General features: G+C 43.0%; 1 protein-coding gene across 2 annotated transcripts in view; it reads left to right on the top strand.

The window, feature by feature from the left end:
* The first annotated feature begins 222 nt into the window (after positions 1–222).
* Positions 223–22393, top strand: part of pvrl2l (PVR cell adhesion molecule related 2 like) — a 326286-nt gene continuing 304115 nt past the window's right edge. The window contains exon 1 of one of the 2 annotated variants that reach the window (XM_039820447.1): positions 223–812. In XM_039820447.1, coding sequence (XP_039676381.1) covers positions 725–812 — 88 coding nt within the window. In that variant the 5' untranslated portion in view covers positions 223–724. The remainder of the gene's footprint in view (positions 813–22393) is intronic. The other variant, XM_039820448.1, reaches the window with a different exon arrangement.

The following is a 22393-nucleotide window of genomic DNA, read 5'->3' as shown; positions in this document are numbered from 1 at the left end:
TAGTTAGACTTCATCATTGTTTTTCATTGGCAGCACTATATCATTAAATAATGTTGATCAACGGAAATAACCGATTATTATCGGTGATCGATGAAAACTAATTGTCAGCCAGTGTTGTAGGCTATATTTTCTTAAATACACACACAGGAATACACAGCACATCTCCAGCTGCAGGCAGGCAGGTTCGTGTTTCTAACCCTATTTTCACTGGGCCACACAGTCGGGCTGTGCTGCTGGAGCTGATGGTTCAGTATTACGGCTGAAGTCCTCTTGGTGACGCTCTGCTGACATCACTGATATGCCCCGCTCAGCTCTCCTGCATCAGTCACACACGGAGCTCCTCCGACGCTCACACACTCTGCCCACACTTTGTTTCCATTTCAGCTCCAGTCTCGCCGTGGCCAAGACGCACCATCACACACACGCACACAACCCGCCTGCGGGCTATAGCCTATAGCTACCTGTGCGCACTGCGGCCAGTCCCTTCTTCCGGTCAGAAACAGATCCAAAGAGAGAGAGAGAGAGAGAAACTAAAACACTGGTCCAGGCTGAAGAGGAGGAACACACACTCAGAGACAGGAGGGGAAGAGAAGCCGCAACTTGGCTGATTTCAACCCAGGCGGTCTGAACTTCTCGGCTCATCGGAGAAGGAATTATTCGGAGCCCGGGTTGCCCCCCCCGACACACACACACACACACAGCGCTGTTGTGGATATTTAGAAGAATGGCGAGAGATTACGCCGCACGCTGCCCGGTCTCTCCGGTGAGAATTACTTGGCTGGTGGCAGCAGCGATCCTCCTCGCAGCCCAAGGTAAGACCGACCCCGAGCTGTGTTTAAAAAAAAAAAAAAGCCTCTCCAAGCTTCCCCTTCTCTCCCTGCGCTGTGCGCCCTGAATGTGGGGAAGCACTTCCTACCGCCCGTGTCCGGACCGGGCTTCATGTTTCCCTGTCACGTCTCTCTGTCCCCGCTCAGGCTGCTGTGTTTGCTGGACTGTGAGACCTGTTGTAAAAGTTTTATTATCGAAGCACACTGTCGGATCTGTGTGTGGAGTTTCGGTATATGACATGATAGCCTACGCGAGGTGTGGCTCTTCTGGTTTTGTGTGTGTGTGTGTGTGTGTGTGTGTGTGTGTGTGTGTGTTGTGTGTGTGTGTGTGTGTGTGTGTGTGTGTGTGTTGTGTTGTGTTTTTTTTTTTTGGTCCTAATTCCTCGCAGCTTCAGACGGCAGGTGACTGTTCAGGGAACCTAATCCCCTCTGATCCTCTACAAACCCTTCCAACACGCCCTGACCTATAATCGCTGTTTACCTGTTGGAAAGTGCGTCGCAGGGAAATGAGGCGCAATCACCGCAGCTCTGATTTCGGACTATTAGAATAATGGCAGAAGATTGGTCCTCATTCTGCAAGAGCAACAGGGTGGTGATGGGGCTGGGTCCCTGCTCTTTAGGTGGGCCCTTCGACAATGATGTTGAGAGTCCTTCATGAAAGTCCAATCTAGTAGACGCTACATATAGCCTACTGTAGCAGTAGATAGACAATATATTTCACATATAGTTGTACTTTTAAAGGAGACAGACCATAAACTAGTTTATAGAGTTTGATCGATATCTAATTCAAGAGATCAATACCGATGTAAGAATATTCAGTTTTTTTCATTTTCTATACACAAACAATTACCATTTTGTTTGTGAATAGAAAATAAAAAAGGGCCAGTTTAAAACCTATGTTTTAAATTAGCCCTTTTGGCTGTGTAAAGAGTGATTACTTATTAAAAGAATGTGCAGACGCAGGCTGTTGTTGAAAACACTGACGTAGATTCCAGCCACTGTAAAGATAACACGGGACTACTCGACAGCAGCATACATGAACTATCGATTAAAAACACACGCGACAAACTTTTGACGTTTACTTCAACTGCTGTTTACACACCTGCCCATGTACACGGATGCGGGTGTACCTGTGATTAGCATCGGCTAATAGCATCGGCCTGCTGATCTCTGTTGATCTCTGCTGTGAACTTACTGTCAACCCCTTAAGAGATACGAAAAACCCAACATTTATAAATGACGGATTACTTATGTTGAGCAACACGATGAATGCACAATGTACACAGTAATGCTGTTGTGATTTAAATACATGGCAATGTTTAAAATGTTATGATGCACCATTGATACTTAATAGATTACCATACATGCTGTAAAATAAGAAGAATCTGAACTTGCTATGCAGATACGGATATATTACACCATAAACAAATAGAAGGTATCAATAAACTTGCTAATGATTGACATAGCAACATTTTATGTCCCAGTAGGGACATCACAGTGATAGATATGGAGATGACCGTAACCACGAGCGATGACAGCATCACCAAGATGCACGGCTGAGTAACCAGATGTGCTCGAACTCCCAACAGAAACTATTTCAGAGTTGTTGTTTTTTTCTTTTCTTCCCCTGACTGGGACCATGCTACAAAATTTATAACAGCCGGCAGATGGGCATAAAAAAATCTGTGAACCTGCTCTGTCAGCATGAATCTGCCAGCCTGTTGATTTCACCTGGGTGTAACTAGTGTCATCTGTCAGAGCTGTCCCCAAATTGTCACCGAGGTAGAAGAAGATGGGTCATTATGGAGCTGGGAGAGATGTGTTGTCTCGTGCGTTGACACGCCTTGGAGACATGACTCTCAGGATGAAAGCACACGGAGGCCGAGTTCTTTCAAGGCTGGGAGAGAGAGGCTGGAGCAGAGCCTGCGCTTTTTGCATTTTGCTGTAGCATCTGTTGCATAATAGGTGACAACGTGATCGGCGGTTTTGACTCTCAAGTGTACAAGGCAGGAGGAAGATTGAACCTCGATGGGAATACGCTTTGTGACGACGTTCCTACGCTCCGTGCATATTCTAAGCCACACGAACAGGAACACCTCAGTGCAATGGCACAGAGAAGCCGAGGAGTGCGGTGCTGGAGACCCCAGTGCTGTAAGCCAATGCAACACAGGTTGGTGTGAGGATGACAGATACTCAGCTGAGACTCTGCTACATCAGGCCTGTATTGTTTTAAGAAGCTGTCAGATTGTCATGGCAGTATCCCCACAGGTTATGAATTAATTTGAACGCGCAACAACACAACTGTCTTCTCTCACATTTCAGCTGCTTAGCCAGTGAGTTACTGACACTGAAAGCAGAAGTTTGCTTTTACAAGATTGTCCCGGCATACAAAACATTTTTCATTTGAGGAAACCTTTCAAGGCTGGCGTGTGTGTGTGCGTTGTGTGTGTGTGTGTGTGCGTGTGCGTTGTGTGTGTGATCTCTGTGTGTTTTTAGATTATGTTGAAAATAAAAAAAGCGCTCTAAAAAAATAATGAAAGGGGGCAATGGCAGCAATGAAACTTTAACCAGGATGGTAAAATAACAACGTTAACCTTCAGTAAAACAGGCAAAATAGAGTTGAGAGGATATCATTCCCCGGCAATGATAATTAAGTCACTTCAGGTGATTCCCCCCTCCCCCCCCCGCTTCCCCCTGCACTCGTCTCTACAGGCCCGATTCTGTGCTTGAAATGTCAAAGATGATGAGTCCCCTCAGCAGAGACGAAGGGCTGATTAGCTTATCACTTGGAGAGCAGGCGGCCGATGATTATCGCCCTCATAGCAGTGCAGCCTGATTATTGAGAGCTCCTATTAATGCCTCGTCGTTGGGCCATGTTGTTGTTTGTCGTTTGCATATTTGTGTAGCCACTGCTGCAGCTCCGGTATGTGAAATCGGTGTTAGGTTTTGAAGCAGTGCAGAGGAAGGCTGTGATGAAGAAGCATTGGAAGCAATCATTGGCCTGTCTTACTTTAAGCAGGAAACCCTAAATAACCACCTGCTTTAGTCGAATTAAAATATACTGGTGTAGCATCTACTGCATTTTAAATAAAGAATCCAGAGGAAGGGTCTATTTGTACTGCTGTGATTTATAAAGCATACACAACAATAATCATAGTGTTTAAGATATTCATCTGTGAGCTGGCCCAGTACAGCCAGCTGTGTGCGTTTGGCCTTTTGAGGCAGGAGCACAATTATTTAAATTTGTCTCTTCGCAGGATGTTTTGGGTGATTAATTATTGGAACAAGCCACGAGGCTGAAAATCTCCCATTATTTCCAAACGCAAAGGGCAGTTTGAATTAAAATGCCAGTCATTTTCTCAGTTAAACAACAGATTTTTCTCACTCTGCGTACCTCCTATTTTAACCCCTAATCTGTTTTAGGCATTTTTATTTGTTTGGCTGTTTATAAGGAACTTTGCAATCTAAGACATTTCCACCAAAAGTTAGAGTGCTCTAAAGGCATGAAATAAAAGGAATTGGCAAACACAATACAATAAAAAAAGATGTACAATACGTCACCCATTGTTAATGTGATGAAATCATGATTAAGCCTCTTAATCTGAGACCCACCATGTTAAAAACACACAAGCTGCTGTCATGAGTGGGGGGGGGGGACCAGAAATGAGCCGTTTTGGGTCCTGCCCCGCAGTTTCAGGCGCTTTGGTCCCCGACTCAAATGTCAATGGCTCTTCCTGGTGAGGCATGGGGTGATAATCATCCCCTCTGGGAATCGACTGCTGACGCTCATTGAGAGCTTAATAATGACTCACACAAGCAAAAAGTGCACAGTAATGCTGGGAGCTGTTAGTGTTTGGGCCCATTTGTGTTGTCTTTGTCTGTGTCATGTGTGGTGGGGGTTTTCCCCCAGAAAAGCCCAATTCAAATCAAGTCCTTTTTATCTTTTTCTTTTGATTTCCTTTCTTTTTCTTTTCACTGATTCATCGACACACTTGCACAAGGTTGTTGCATCAGTGATTTGTTTGTCTGCGTTCATGTTTAAATTAGGCTCTTTTAAAAAAAATTTTTTTTCGCCTGTGGGTTTTCTTATCGATCAAGGATTAACATGATGAACGACGGGCTGTTAACTTCGTGTTGCAGGGTCTTGCATAATGCTGTTGGCATGTTGTTTTTGTACAGTCAACGTGTTTCGACGCTCTTCTTTTACAAAAAAAACCCCAAATGCGGCGCTTACGGACAGAGGTAGAAGTTGGCTTGGTAGGTCTCTCACAGAGATTTGGAACAGGTTGTCATGGATACACCTTTTGTGGCTGAGACAATTTCACTTCCCTTTGTTGTGCAGCCATGCAGTGCTCTGTGGACCTTTTTAGAGGAAGCTAGGTGTAATTATGGGGAAGAGGTTAGACTCTGGGTTGCTGTGAGAAGCGCTATCGGTCCGGCATTTTGAGAGTCCAGGAAGCAAGTTTTTAATTCATCACTCTGTCTGCCAAGAACCAGCAGGCATGTCTGCGCTTGGTCAGCGCGTTGTTTTTTTTTTTCTTCTTCATTTTCCACTACTGAGGAAACCGGTTACAAAGCACATTCCAGATCACATTTCGAGAAATGAACCATATCATGGCTAACACCTTGGCATACCTTAGTGATTCTACAGGTGTCAGTGGGAAGAGGGATTACAGAGCGTAGCAACAGGAAGCGGGCCATGAATCACAATGGAGCAGATCCAAGGATGGTCGGAGGAAGGTTTTTCTTTCAACTTTCAGGGTCCAGTCAGCTCTCACTGCGTTATGACTGCCTTTGCAGATTACTCACCAACGTAAACACAAGCTCGCTCTCGCTCTCGCTCTCGCTCTTACCCACACACCACGATCAATGTGGCCACCCTCCCCAGTTTGACTTTTACCGCCATGCAGAGTAAAGACAACTTCCAGCCAGCCTTTCATACCCGGCTCAGTCTTCCATTTTCTCATTCTTTCATTCACCCATTCTTTCTCCCCTCAGTCTTATTCTGTCGCCCTCTCTGTCGCTCTCATTCTTTTGCTCACGACCCTATTTTGAGCCGGCCTGGCTGGCTGCCGCTCCGTGGCGGCTCCCGAGCGAGGGCCCTTTTGTTGGAACAGCTTTTGGTGGAATTAAAAAGGGTGCCAGTAAAACCCCCTCCCCCCCGAACCCCCCCATCTCTCTTCCTCCCTCCATCCACTCCGCCACTCTCTGTTCTTCCTGGCCTCATTGTTTAGAAAGAGAGGGAGCTAGTGAGGGTATGAGAGAGGGATGAGGGATTGGGGTGGGGGTGGGATTCAAAAGTGTGAAAATGTTTAGACAAGCGCCCCTGCTCTGTCTCGCAGTCTGTCCTGAGCAGACCATCCTCTCATCCTTCTCAGTCACTGTTTCCTCTTCAGATATAGTTCGCTGGTGACAAAATGGAAATTGCTTTCCCTGCCTGTGCGAGTGCAGCGGCAGGTCAGGCTGTGATGTGACTATGTGACATTTGCCATTGTACCCATGTGGGCAATTAATAACCGCAGTAACACTGTTTGCTTCGCTGGTATCATCACGGAGCCTTTAGCCGATTTACCGACATTTGACCATGTCGGCGATTAGTAAATCTTGTTTAAAGAGTCTTAACTGCGACAATGCTAACTGCAGTGAAAATCACACCGGCCCGCTAAGTGAAAAGATAATCGTACTTGTGATATACAAGAGAATTAGCGCTGGCCATTAGAAGTATCATTGGCATTACTAACAAGAAGCAGTCACTGCACTTCACATTCAAGGCTGTGTTTCAGTCTAGCCACCTGTTTAGGAATCAGCACAATTACAGACTTTCTTCGACATTTGAGTTTGAAATATTGAACCCATGATGAACAAAATATTAGACACATCTTTCATTGTAACAGAATTGAACACAGTCACAGTATACAGCCTCCGCAGTGACATTAAATGTCAACAAATATGGTGTCATAAAAGAAATTAGGATGTAATGCAGTGCTGTTGGATTGGATTACATTAGACAGTGAAGGTGTTTTCTTCTATTTCACTGTATACAGTATTTTGAAGTACCATAATGTCAGAAGGATGTAGTTTTAAAGCTATGGCACCGCCCCCACGCCCCCTTCACGCAGTTGCTAGTAGCCAAGGAGGACACAGAGGATAACATTTTCTGAACATAGCCATACCGAGAAATACAGAGAGAGAGTTGTGTGGAGCTGATGGTCTTTATTAGCTTTGGATCAACTCATTTGAATGTAACGGATGTATGTAACGGATGTTCATTAATAACAAAACGTTAAGCACTAAAGCTTTAATATCAATTTTGTGAACAGATGAGATGGAAGCTCAATTTTTTTTTTTAATACCTGATTCACAGAGCCTGTTTATTATGTAAAGGACATTTGAACACCAATTTAGTCAAATCTTTTGAAGAGTTTTCTAAGCCATAGTTGGTGCTTTTTTTTTTTTTTTTTAGTCAGGTGGGCCTTTATATCTACACAGGCATGTTAAGCATTCAAGAATAATAAATCTACATGCAGGTTCAGTAGGTCACTTACTTCATTTTGAGCCAGGAAAGTCCCTGCTTTACACATGTAACCGTTTCCTGCTTATAGGCCCCAAACACAAATAGTTTTTGTTTCTATGAACACAAAGAAATACGATGGCAGATACTACAGACTTTTTGTAACCACTCAACCAATGTCGTCGTCAACTGTAATCTTTTTAGGTTAATGTTTGTTAGTTTCAGAACCAGTCACATGTTGTTCTGGTGTAGGTGATTGGTTGGGAAGTGAAAGCTTTTTCATTGCTGGGGATGTGCAGGTCACAGAAGCCAGCAAGAAAAAAAAAAGAAAAGTCAATTCCCTGCCCTGGTTAAGTGCTAGCACTAGAAAGGCCAAACCATTGTCCATTGTCTTAAGACTGTGCCTGTATTACTATCCCTGTGCTGTTTTTCCTTACAAAGCTTTAGCAGCAAATGCTGATAGCCATGCAAGGAAACAAGTTATTTATAGTAGGCTATAACTTGTTACCATCCTGCCCTGGCAGCTTATTGGCCTTTTTTATTTGACCGACCAAAGCACTAACCAGCTCTACATTCTCTGGATTCCATAACCCAGCACAAAGCGAGATAGCATGGGCAGTGGAGAAACTTTACTTTTTTTTTTTCTTTTAATAAAGAAACTCAACACCTCCACTGAATTAATGCAAATAGAATTGGGAAAGAATAGAGAGAGCATCGATTTGTCTCTGCTTCCCCGTCCATAAATAACTGTCCTGCTCTGTGAAGCCTGGAGACTGTTAGCAACAAGTTGTGGAGGTCAGCAGCCAGAGAGAGGCTCTCGTCTGTATTGATGAAACGTTAAAATGAAACGGGACTAAAGACGAGGATTTGTGCGTGGTCCAACAGCCTGGCTCCTGTCTCACCTCTGTTAGCGTCCTTGGCTGCTTCAATATCATCGTCTAAAGTGACTGCATCGCCTTCCGAGCGCACGTACGTGTACACGTGTGTGCGCGTGTGTGTGTCGATGGCAATCGTCTTGATCGACCGCGTCCGCTCCGACAGTGTTGTTTCTCATTTGCATTATGCAAGCTTACATCTCTCCTCCTTACCCTGTTCACAAGCGACTACTGTTCCCATCGCAGCACATTTCTATGCGAGTCACACGCACATTAAAAGAGAATACTGGTGTCATTTAGAGTTACAGCCCATTTACCTGCTGCCTCTGTGTAGTGTACGCTTCCACCAATCATTCTGCATCATCATTCTGTAATTAGGTCAGTTTTTGTCATTTTTTTTAATATAAGCTCTGTGGTTATTTCAAACCTGGCTTGAAATTAATGTCTGTCCTGGCAAACAAAGCAGCCATGTGTAAATAAAGCCCTGGATGTGACAACTCGGTTTGTCAGGTTGCATGTTATTCAGGGATTTATTTTCCTGGTGGAGACTTTCATGTCTTCCTGTGGGTCTGTCAGTCAGGTGACTGACTGACAGACTGATGAGAAAGTCTACATTTTATATTAAGAATGGGACTATGGTTTCTGACATTGCTTCATTCTCTGGTCCAGTGAGAGGTCTGCTGAATGTGTGGAATGACATGAAAACACTCGACTGCAGTTTAAAATGATTTTTTTTAGAAGAAAACAGCATAGAAATAGAATAAAAAAAGAACAACCCAGACATTTGGCACAAACCTTACTTCTTGAAGTATAAGCCCACATTTTTGTTCCCTAGTATCTTTCTCTTTCAACACTGTATTACTTGTATTACTGTGTTGCCATAATACGCATGCCAAGCTATGATAATAATTCTAGCTGTTTATTGCGAAAGTTGTCCCATTGATATCTCAAAACCTGGACAAACTCTCAAAACTATCTTCTTGGCTTGATACCTTTTTATTTTTTGTCATTTTGGCGACAGACCCTCAAAACTTCATGTGATGTTTTCACCTCAACAGATTTTACACATCGAGTCTCGGCAAGTACTACTGCATATGTAAAAAAAATAAAATATTTGTATAAAGGCTTTTATGGCTCCAGAGGTAGCTGCGTGAAATCAGTGTCGGTTGGAGCTAAAAAAACTAAAAGTTTGTAAATGAAAAAAACTCGCTGCTAGCATAACACACCCAAATCTCCAACCACACATTCAGTTGCATTGTGTGTAATGTAGGCACCATGTTTTGACAAGGCAGACGTATGTGTGGGGGAAAAAAACGGACAATATCTCTGGTTCTTTGGCCTCCATTTTCATCCTTTTAAAAAATAAATAAAAATTGCATCGGGAGTCCGGCAATCTTATAGGAGTGCAACGCTAAATCGGAGTACTCTTTTAACCACCTATTCGACCTACAAGAGAGTCGCAGTCTTTCAGCAGACACTTAACCTCAAATTACGTATGTTCACGAAAAAAATGTAGCCTATATGCAGGGTGCATAACACTATTCAAATCTATTTTTTTTTTTTTATTACATGGTGATATTCCTAATGACTGATGAGTCATTCTGTCATCATTTACCCATAATCTACGTATAAATCAGCTCACACCAAACAGTACACAAACACAGATGTACGGACAGGTTGCCCCCCCCCCTCCCCTTGACTCGAGCTGGCGGCCGCTGTTAAACCTGATTAATTGCTTCCATATCCTTGACTACTTCAGCTGTTGATTGAGAGATTCAATGTGACAGCTGCAGCACAATGCTTTGTCCTTCTCCTTTTCTTCTCCATCTTGCCACCGCACTACCCCACTATTCCCCTTAAAGTGCTCATATTATGCTCATTTTCAGGTTCATAATTGTATTTAGAGGTTATATCAGAATAGGTTTACATGGTTTGAATAAAAAAATATATATATTTTTATCGTATTGCACATTGCTGCAGCTCCTCTTTTCACCCTGTGTGTTGAGCGCTCTGTTTAGCTACAGAATGAGGCATCTCACTTCTGTACCATCTTTGTTGGGAGTCACACATGTGCAGTAGCTAGGTAAGGACTACTAGCCAGTCAGCAGCAGAGTATGAGGGCGTGCCACGCTAGCAGCTAGGCGAGCATTATAACGTGTGTTACAAAGTGACGCACGTTCGTCACGGAAGTAAAGGCTGGACTACAATAGAGCTGTTTGGAGCAGTTTGTGAACAGTGTTTTCTGTTGGAGATGGTAAGTCCTTTTTGGGGTGGACTTTGGGCTCTTTCACTTAGTAAACCTATAACATGCACAAAAAAAATATAGAACACAATAAAGGTAAGGGAAAAAGCCAAAAAACATAATATGAGCACTTTAAATAAGCCTCTCTTAACTCCTGATCTTCCCGTCTCTAATCTTCAGCTGGAGGTCACCTCTCTATTCACACAATTCATGGAGTAGATTTTTTTTCCCCCGTGAATTCAAAATTGAGGGGTTTTTTTTGACACAAAAGGTTGACGTTCTCTTGACATGAAACCATTCAATATTCCAGACATCTGGTCTTTTGGCAACCGGCGATGGACTTTTTCATTTGCATGATAGAATTACAGAATTCTTTCAAAGGCAGGTTTTTCTATTTTCCTCTGTTAATAGCATATCATTGTCAAATGACTTGAGATATTGCCTGGTGCTTTTCCATAGGCCCCGTGGGCCTTCCTTTCACGGCTCATTTCATTATTTCTCTTCCCTGATGCATACACTTACCTGTCAGTCAGCCCGAAGTATCTTTGGCTGTTTCGTTTTTTTTTTTCATTTTTTTTTTATGTGATGGAATCCAGTCCAAGTCCTCCTCAATTAAACCAAATGAAAGCGCAAAACAGATTAGTGAGGCTACTGCTTGTGAAAAGCTACCGCCGAACATCTGTCATCATTGTAACTGCTGTGTGTCATTGTCGGCACCATCAGGTTCAGGGGAAATGTGGCAGTCAGAGGTGCCCATACAACATGTTACCAAAACAGAAGTCTGTTTTTCATTTTGCTTTAGTTTTCAGCGATTAAAATGATTCAGATACTTGGAATGAGCCTTGGTTGTGTAATCATGAGTAATTTTGCAATAATAAGGAGGTCCAGCATTCAGCATTTCAGTGGAAAAAAGGCAAGTACTTGTGTGTGTGTGTGTGTCTGTGTGTGTGTGTCTGTGTGTGTGTGTGTTTGTGTGTGTCTGTGTGTCTGTGTGCTCATGACAAGCTCCCTCTGTTAGCTGCAGTGGAAAAGCCACAGTGGACTGTGTGATGGGTCAGGATGTGATTAGTTGTGACAGACAGAAAAAGATCTAGGCAAGCATGCACACTACTACTCCAAACCAAACCATCTTTTCCTCCCGTATCTGTGACATCTATTCCCTTAAAGGTTCTCTTCTCTCTCTCCTTCTCTTCTCACGCAGAAATATTGGGGATGGATCAAAGCCAAGTGGAATTAAATAGCTCACATGTCACAACCTAAGAAACCATTAATGACTTCAGGTTCTCTTCAGTGGCTCAAAAATTAATTTACTGTCGTACCACCAGCCGTGCGAACTGCAGCTCCACACCACCCTTGGGAGGAAATGCTTGAAAAGATTATGCCTTTCCAGTGTAAAATGACAAGCAGTGGTCTGGTTAGAAGTTAAGAGGACTGTCACTTCCTGAACATTTTCTCCTACTTGATCCGGGAGTTAATTCCATCGCATTTAACAGTGCAGAAACCTCCCTCATTTCGGGTTTAAAAGAAAAATGACTGAAAGGGCTTGAAATAAAAAAACGCTGTCTAAAAGTGAAACTATGGTTGACAAATAATATTAAATTAGGTTGGAGACAACGAGGAATACTGTGACTGGCCAACAAAAGGAGTCACTCTATTATTATAAGCGAGGCAATTATGGCAATAATCTGCTAATCTGCTGCATTGAAATAAGAGTATCCAGCCATCCATCCGTTTTCTAAACCACTTATCCTGTTCAGGGCTGCGGGGGCTGGAACCTATCCCAGCATGCACCAAGTGAGAGGCAGCGCACACCCTAAACAGGTCCCGAGGGTGTACCCTGTGTCTATCAAAGGGTTTGAAATTGGAATATAAAATGCGAGGTAAAAAAGCATCAATATTTCCAAAGTGCTGGTATATTACAGTTTACCTGCTGTACTTTATCAGTACAGTTTAGTCATATTATAGCTTGCAACACAATTTAAAACAAAGGTTACACTTGTGTCAAACCATGTGTTGATTAAAGGTGCCCTGTGGAGTGTTCTCGTTAACAAGAACACTTTTTATACAAGGTTTCTCACTGAAACACGTCCTTGAGGTCTGACAAATGTGCTGAATGAATTTCCTTCCTCATAAAACTTTTTTGAATATTTTAGATGTAATAACGTGCTGTGATGTTTGCAGCCATACCTGCTAGCTTGCAGCCTTCGTCTTCGCTGCCATTGTGGACGCCTTTCTACGCTTCTTTGCACGTGCATCCTCATGCACGATACAAACAAGTCCTAAAAACATTGTTCCTTACTGCTCAGTCCACACTGAGGAGTTCAGTTGTTTGTCAATTATTAAGCTACTAGTCTACGCTACGTGCTGTGGTTTATTGGCATTTTTTTAAACCAATCACAATCGTCTTGGGCGGGGCCCTGCAAAATAGCCTCGGGAAGGAACTTGTGTACGTTCAAAAGTTGTTTTAGTCGTGCAACCGAAAACTCAGATTAGACAGATAGTCTAGCTAGCTGTCTGGATTTACCCTGCAGAGATCTGAGGAGCGGTTAACCTTTAGCCTCGTGAGACCGTCCTGATCTCGCGAGCTCGAGTTTTCCACTCGCTTTTTGAGGCGGGTTTAGGTGTGACGCAACGAGAAGCGACTGTTCAGTCTAAACAACATGGCAGCGTCCACGGATGAGATGAGCGTAGCTATCGCTCAAGTTTTATCCGAATTAGAAAGTATCCCTTCATTGAAGGAAGAGCAAAAAACGGCACTGGAGGCTTTTCTCGGAGGAGAAGGTGTTTTTGCTCTTCTCCCGCTCTTCTCCCTTCTTGGCCCGTCTATCACCAACATAGGTGGTGATAGACAGATGGTTTATCCAATCAGCTAACCAGTATTTTCGCCCAAATTTTCCCAAAAGTTCTCCAACGGAAAGTTCCCAGAGGGATATGCCGCGCAAATGCGAAGCAATCCATCCGGCTGAGTCAGGTTAGTTAATCTTAGTCCTCGAACGGAGTTTAAAATTCCAACACAAAGAAAGCCAAATGTAACAGACATCAGGCCGAAAAGAGGGACATCCGGCGGAATTTCCAGAGTCAACGGATCAATCCCAGAAGTGGATATAGACTATTAAAACTACTAACATTATCTTTTTGGTAATTAAAATAGGTTTGTACAATAGTTTAGTATTTTAATCTACTCATTACTGTGGCATCAGATTAGTGTATTGTTCTGTTACTCCCGTAAACTTAAAAAATCTTGTTTAAAGTTACTCCTGTTGTCATTAATACCACAGCATCTCGTTTTAAGACGGCCCCTCAGTCTGTAGCTAAGAAGATGAATTTCACTGAGAATCCCCCCTCCCCCCTTCCTTCGCTTGGTGTTTGTGCTTACCTCAAAAAACTCCATTAACTAAGGAGTAAGGATTGTGAAATAGAAAATGACTTCTGCGCCTGACCTGTCCACCCACCCCCACATCCCAGAGTCTATTTGCAGGCGTTGGGCTTTTTCAAATGTGAGGATGATTTCTTAATCCCCGGGGATGCATCTAAGGACGGAAGTGAAATGCTCCAACTATTCTGGTTTCCACCACGCGAGCATCCTGACGGGTGGCAGGCTGGCTGCCCAGTTAGCTGGCTGGACGGACAGAAAAGGGTGCTAATGAGATGTGTGCTGCTCTTTCATGTCCGTCCTCTCCACTTCCCAGCATGCTGTTTCTCTCGACTCTGTGGGTGTCTAAGCTATAAGCGTCTAGGTTTCTGTCTGCTAAATGTACAAAGTGACCGTGTCTGAACTGAAAAGTTAAATGGGTTTGGAATTGAATCAGGCATTTTTCGGTATGAAAGACAGTGTGAAGTGGAGCGTGTTAATGAGCCGGTTTTGGAACATCACTCAGATCTCACAGTCATCAACAGCATATAACTCTGGCCAAAGCGGCGGAGGATGGAACAAGAGAAAGCAAAAAAAAAAAAAAGGCTGATAGTCACAGAGCTAAACAGCTTAAGCTGTGCCTAAATAAACAAAATCTGCAGACAGCCAAAGTAATTGATGATGATGATGATGATGACTCCAGGCGTCAAGTAAATTACCACGTCTCTCCAAATGTCTTCTTTCACAGAATGACACCATTCCAAACAAACAAAATATACATTTGTGTGCTTTTAAGTTGTATCAAAATGAACAAGATTGAAGTTTTGATGATGGGATATCTCATCCGACAGGAGAATGTCATTAAAGTTTATGTGTAGATTAATAAAAGTCCTTGTGGACTGATGCTCTGTCAAGTAAGGAGTTTAAGCACCATACTGGTTGCTTGCCATGCTTTTTTGTATCTTCCAGGCAGCCATTACGTTCCATTCATTTTATCATAGCATAAAAATCAATGTGCAGATGATTGAAGCTGAGATGGCTCTGGCATCACAGTGAACATTCATCAGTCATTATTTTGTGTACCCGTCACCTTCAGTAGTAAGCACGGACTGCTCAGAAAATTGTGTCCTTTGTGTAAATTTAAGGAAATACCTATTTTTGAGGTTTGGCTGCTGAACAGAAACCTTTTGACCGCAGGAAGCTACAAAAAAAAATAATCAAATTGATAATTTTCACAGCTTCTGTGTTTGCTTGTCTTTTGTCCTCTGGGTGTGAATCCAAATACTTTCTGCAGCCAACTCAAGAAAACGAGTGGCTTCCTTGAGGTTAATTATCTTGTGCAACTCTAAGATGATTTTTATTTTTTTTTTTAAACCAAACTAACATGAATGGAAAGCATGACTGCTAATAAGATATTATTATGCTTTAGAAAATGGTTGGTCGATTTGAATTTAATAGACTACAGTACGCCTAACCACCAGTATGGTCCTTTTTAAATTGACATGCGATTCCTTCCTCACTCTTCAGTTGTTGGCACACTCCCATCAGGCACCATGGGAGATGTGGTTTACACAGGATTGTGTACCGCTGCTTGAGGTCCTGGATTCTGCTCTAGAATTGTAGCAGCGGGATTTTCTTTGTGTCCTTCAGAGAGAATGAAGACAGTGATGAACATTGTGTGTTGTTTTGCTGTTGCTTGCAGCACAGATAGTATATACTAAACTAACCTGGCAGAAAGCAGTTGTCTTAAAAAGTGATCGCTACCATGAAAGTAAACTGTGATGTGGTAGCAGTCACGCAATATTTTTGCATATGGGTGGCATTTTTGCAAAAAAACTTTTTTTCATTGTCAATTTATCTGTTGATTATTCTCTTGATTAATCGATTAGTTGTTTGGTTTATAAAATGTCTGAATACCTCGCAAAGATATTCAGTTTACTGTCACAGAGGAGTGAAGAAACCAGAGGATATAGTCAGATTTCGGAAGCTGGAATTGCATAATTTTTTACTTTTTTTTTTTTTTTTTTATAAAAAAATGACTCAAACCAATAATCTATTGTCAGAATAGTGGGCTGTTAATCTAATAGTTGACAACTAATCCATTAAGCTTTGCAGCTCTATTCGCATTTGGTAAAATTGAACATTTCAGAGATTTGAGTCATGCAGTGATACAGTGCTGTTGTGATGAATTTCAGCATTCATTCCTGAAAATTGGAATCCATTTGGATTTAAACTTTCCAGTTGATTCTCTGTCTGGTTGAACTGCCTTATACAGAAGGCAATCACAGCACTGCGCAAATCACCGCTCCATTACTACTCAGTTGGTTTGAGACGATAGTGAGCATTATGTAATTGCTTGTTAGAAACTAAATGTGCGCCGGGCACGACGGGTTAAATGCCAATTAGCACAGTGTGTGTGTGTGTGTGTGTGTGTGTGTGTGTGTGTGTGTGTGTGGCTCTGGATGCAGCCGGGCGGCGCAGAGGGAGAGCCGTTTGCTCGCTGCAACCCGAAGCAGTTCAGGGTTCACTCTGTGTTTGACTTGACAGGTCTGGCTGAACTGTCATCCCGCTGCTTCTATTCTTGATTCTTTTTTATTTTTTTATTTTTTTCTACCTCTTCTACTTTTACTGGGATGCTAAAGGTTAGTGCGCCGTGACAACTCTCACACTCTCTGTCTCGTGTCAGTGCACCGGCCCCTTTCTTCCTAAAATGATGGGAGTGAGCGAGCCCGCCCCCCCCCCACCCCCCCCGGTCCTCTCCTTCTCACCTTATTCTCGCTGCTCTTCGCTTTTGCTCTCATGTTTTATTCTCGGAATGTGACCGCCGGTGCGTTAAGAGAGGCTTATGGAAGGCGGCCGTACACGTGGGTTTTCCTTCACACACACACACACACACACACACACACACACACACACACACACACACACACACACACACACACACACACACACACACACACACCTTTGCACACACTACAATGATCCCTGTGCCGTCCCTTCAGCACCCTGATTGATTCTACTCCACGCACACATGAAGTCATTGAGACACACCACCACACAATCTCTCTCTCTCTCTCTCTCTCTCTCTCTCTCTCTCTCTCTCTCTCTCTCTCTACCCCCCCCCCCCCCCCCCCCCCCCCCCCCCCCCCCCCCTCTCTTTTTCTCTTTCTCTCTGACAGCCATTCAGTCTCAGTCAGAAAATGGATAAAAGCTTTTCCTCCATCTTTCTCAACTCCTGTCTTTTTCTCTCTCTCTCTGCTGGCAGTGAGGTGTGGACGTTGGCAGGATGTGTGTGTGTGTGTGTGTGTGTGTTATCTCAGCGTCTGCATGAACGTGTGTATCTCACTACATGTGTTTGCATGCATGCTGGGGATCGTCATTTTATGTTTGTGCAGATGTGTGGATGACAGACTGAGACAGAGCTACTGCTGACAAAACCATCGTCTGTGCACTTGCTGAAGTCGTGCGCCGCAGCACAACGATTGAATGCTTAACATTTGTCCATAAAAATACACACACATGCACTAGAACTGTGTATCATTTGATATTTTTCAGTACTGGTACCAATATGGTATCCATATTTTGATACTGATGTTGAATTGGTTTTCATTTAACGAAAAAATAAGATAAACGTCTGAAATGAACAGTGTTTGATGCTGTCTCAGCACAAGCAGCTGTCCAAGACCTTTGCCTGACTAAAGCATTGTATAAAACGAGCAGAATTTTGAATTAAATCAAATAATATCTGATTTAATGGATTCAAAATGAATCTGCAGCCTTTTTGATAATCAATGAATTGTAACAAATGTGAAAAGTTGGTGCTTCTCACATTTTTTTTTTTTTTAATTTTTATTTTTTAGAGTTGTTGCTTTGAGGCTCTCAGAACTTTCAATCAACATGTTTCCCCTGTTTGTTTGTTTTTTGCCATTTCATGGACCAGAATGACAAATATGTCTGCAGGCAAAATTGCATGCCCAAATGAACAGGTCCAAGATGTGGAGTCCCGGTGATTTTATGATGCGTACCGTGTAACCATGACATTCCCTGTTTGACTCTGACCTTAATCACATGTCACGTTTACCTCTGGCCCTGTACACATTTTGTGGCTCTCGATACTTCATACTATTATAAAGTATAACAAAGCCAAAACAATAATCTCTAATCACTTTGCGGCCACAGCTTCTTGTTGTTGGGCGAAAAGATGGGTGAATGACATTGATTCCTCCTCCTCTTCCTCCTCTTTGTCTCATTTGTCTGGCTGGCTCGTTAGTTGATTGGCAGGATTATTGTCACACAGATGTGTCAGCCCTCCCACTTCTGGTATCGTTTGCCTAGTGTAACACACCGATGAGGATAGGCGTCGCTTTTCAATATACGACCACAGATGGATTAATTATGAGCTTTAATCAGTCCTTCATCACCGGCATAATACAGACAAGTGGTAGACACACTGCTGTCCAGTCTGTAATACACACACTAGTTATAGCTGATGTGTCGCCACAGATTGCTTATTAAATGAAATACGATTGTACGTGTCAGTTTTCTAATTTTTGGCATCAAACGTGTTCGACCTCCAGGAGTATGTCAGAATTTGCTCAGCCAATCATAATAAAAAAGTGGGCCGGCATTACAAAATTGAATAGATCAACATGACTTAAACGCCAATCTGTTTCACGCGACACATAGACACTAAGGACAAGGAGCCACTACTGCACTTGCTACGGGACTTGCTCCGGTGCTGCCGGAAATTTCGCCGGATCACGCCATTATCGCCCGGATGTCCGTTACCTTCCGCTCTCTTTGTGATATCATTTTAAACTCTGGCCGATTTCTGAGGACTATGGTTAACTGCTCCTCAGATCTCTGCAGGGTAAATCCAGACAGCTAGCTAGACTATCTGTCCAATCTGAGTTTTCTTTTGCAAAAAACAACAACTTTTGAACGCACACATGTTCCACCACAACAGGTTCCTTCCCGAGGCTATTTTGCAGCGGCACCGTGGCTCCGTCCGGCGCTTAGCACCGCCCAAGACGATTGTGATTGGTTTAAAGAAATGCCAATAAACCAGAGCACGTTTTTCTCCCGTCCCGGAATGCTTTGTGGACTAGTCAGACCCTCCTGCACAGCGCCGCGGAGGAAGGTCTGGCAAAGCGAGACTACTACTGTGCAGTCGCTTCGAAGCAACACTAAGCAGGTCGGTGGAGATGAAAGGAGGTAGCACGCTCAGAACGGCACTCGCATTCAGAACTAATTAGCCCGGCGCCAGGTTTGGAACAAGGCGAGACCCCAAAAGGAAGAATTAAACAAAAATGGGACAGACGGCAGCTGGTAACTAATCCAGTTAATGATTGTGTGTTATTAAAAAGCTCACACCAGCAGTGAGATTAAAGCCAGAGCTATGAGTCGGTTTTGATTAATGAGAAGGATGATTAATCAAGTCTGTCTCCAAAACACGCACGCACGCACACACACACACACACACACACACACACACACACACACACACACACACACACACACACACACACACACACACACACACACACACACACAGGAACCGATGTGAATATGTAGACACACACAGGTTTGATGGTTTGTATTTCTTTATTTAGAACACCCAGACGATTCCTTCCCTACATGCTTCCATATGCATGCCTGTGATATCCGCAACTGTTGTTTCTTGTGTGAAAGTGGGTCATCTCTGCATGTGTCGACGGGAGGTAATCTGTCCGCCACCTGAGATTTACAATGCTTCTCGCCTTGGCTCTACGTCAAGGTTTTACATTTAGGTTCATGTTTCCTCCCACATGCCACTTCTGGAGGTGTGCCACTTTTGGAGGTGTGGTCGTGGATGAGTTATGTCTGTGAGGATGTATGCTTTTGTTTTGTGTTTCCTCTTCGGCTCAGACGGAAGCAGATGGACAAAATATCAAGCAAAAGGCTTCACATTTTCCACATTTGTGTGTGTGTGTGTGTGTGTGTGTGTGCGTGCGCCTGCGTGCGTGTGTGTCAGCGTTTTATTTGCCTGATAAGCGATCAAGTTAATTAATTAAGTAAATAAGTGCTAACTTATCTAACTTATGAAATAATTGCTCAAAGCATTTAAACAAAGTTTTGTGTTGGAGTTTGTAACATTCCAAAAGATTTTCATTTTCACTGTAAATGCATATCGGTTCCAAATATCGGTTATCTTTTTTCATTAACTACTAATATTCTGTAACTGTGTCGGCATGGGAAAAACCCAGTATCAGTCGATCCCGTGTGTGTGTGTGTGTGTGTGTGTGTGTGTTTGTGTGTGTGTTAGCTAGGGTTTGTTACCGAAACGCTGTGCCAATAGGGCACCGGTTCCGACATAAAGAACCGAATAAGAATGAAAATTTTGGTTCCTCTTTCGGTGCCTGACTTTTTTTTTTTTTTTTCAGAAGCATCGCTGCACGGGACGCTACGTTACCGTTGGCTATTAGCTGGATTAAACACAACGGTTACAGTTTACGTTAAGCGGTGTAAAGTGTGACTGTATTTCCCTGTGGAGGATTCCAACAGCGGGACGTAACAATCTGACAGCAGCTGCCGTTGTCGGAAAACAACACAGACGGTGCGTGCGTTCACTTGAAACTCGCCAGTCTCGTGGTGCATTTTAAGTTATAGTAAAATACCCTTTTCCCATCTGGTGCTTGTTTTTGTCGTTTACCAGCAATTTACTAGTGAAATAAGTCATTGTTATAAGTTATTGTTATTAAATTATTAATCAATCATTTAATTTTGAACATATGGCCTTAGCAATAAACAAGGCGTTCTTTAATGTCGCCAACTGTCATTTTGTGCTCCTTTTTTTGTATTTTATATCATATACTTTATAAATATCTATATATTTCGTTTCAGGCACCGGCACCGTTTTAAAAGTATCGATTTAGCACCGGTATCGAAAAAATAAATAAAAACGATACCTAGCCCTAGTGTTAGCCTACGAGGGTTTTATGCTGGTGTGTCTCTGTCCTTGATTTCTCCACGTGAGCTCGGCTTACTTTAGATTTGTCCGTCTGTCCTTTATTTGACAAAAGATTTGTCCGTTGGTGTCTTTGTGCATGCAGTCCAGTCTCAGACGCTGCAGGCCGCCTGTATGCGTGTGTCGTTGGTGTGTTTGTTGTCTGCCAACTGCTTGGTCTGATCTCGGATCAATGCAGGTTACCACAGTTGCTGCGTTCACACATTCCATTACCATATATGGGCAACAGAGCACAACGCAAATTACAGTCATGCTGCGGGCTTGTTTAGTGTAATCACTCCCCTCTTCCATTCCTCTTCTCGTAAACGCTTCCCTCTTCTCCTCTCCTTATCATTTTGTCCTTTCATTTCCTCTTGTTTTTCCTTCGGCTCATCCTTGCGGTTTGTTCCTTTTTTTTTTTATATGCCATTCATCACCTCCACTCTCCTCTTTACGTCACTCCTCACCTTAACTCCTTCTGCCTCCTCCCCTCTGTTTGTCATTCATCTTCTCTTCTACTTGGCATGCATCTCTTCTCCCCTTCTTCTCTTTGTTATTCTTCTCCTTTCCTCTCACCTTTCCTCCTCATTATTGCCCTCCTCTCCTTTTTTATTTGCCATTCATCACCTGTGCTCTCGTCGTCCAGGTATCCTCCTCCGCTGTTTGCAGAGCATCCTCCTTCCTCCTCCTGTCGTTCTGTTTCTCCTCTCTTAACCGCCATTCTCTCAAATCCTCTCATCGGCCCCCTCTTCTGACTCCACTCCCTCCTCCGCCTTCCACTCAATCACTTCATCACATCGGGTTTCCTCACTGCTCTCACTTGAATTTCCCCTCTTATTTAGCTCTTTCTGTCTTCTTCTACATCTTTTCGAAACACTTACCTTTTCTCTAAAATCTGACAAATAAAGAAGTCCATTTTAAAGGTCTGGCCAGCTAAGAACTGATCTTGAAGTGAACTTATCAGGTCTCTTCAGGAGCCCTACAAGGTCTATGAGCCATGGAAAACACTCTCCTCTGATTGGCCATTACAATCGTATAACATGTACTTCAAACAAAGCTCTATTCAATATAAAACAACATCTAAATTAGTGCACAACATATATTAATATAAGGGCATCTATAGCAAAGATACTAACTGAAACTGGCCTAACCGTGAGTTAAAGAGATGACGCACAAAGTTTAAATATGGATCCTGTTGTGAACACTTTGGTTTCCTTTAGGAAGCGGCCATGACATAAGCAGGGTAATGCACTCCGAGACTTCCCGCTTACAAAAACAACAGATTTGGTTGACAAAAAAACAGGCTGAAAGACGCTAAAACACTCTGAGGACACGTGCAGAGTTTGGGACTACTATCCTTTCACATTATAGTCCTTCGGTTTCATTGCAAATACAAAAATATTGATTAGAGCAACACCAACACCCCATGAAATCATGTCACATGTTGTAATTCTTAAGGAAACAGAACAATGGGACATTTAGGGATCCTTCTGAACTAAAAAGTTTATATATACTGGGGGTTATACCCACACGTTGCAGGTGTATAAACACCGCAATTAGAACACTTTCCAGATTTCTACATTTTTCAGACTGTGAATATT

The sequence above is a fragment of the Perca fluviatilis genome, chromosome 13, assembly GCF_010015445.1.
Source record: "Perca fluviatilis chromosome 13, GENO_Pfluv_1.0, whole genome shotgun sequence".
NCBI classification, from domain to species: Eukaryota; Metazoa; Chordata; class Actinopteri; order Perciformes; family Percidae; genus Perca; species Perca fluviatilis.
The sequence above is the reverse complement of the archived record's forward strand: the minus strand, read 5'-3'. Positions and strand labels throughout refer to the sequence as shown.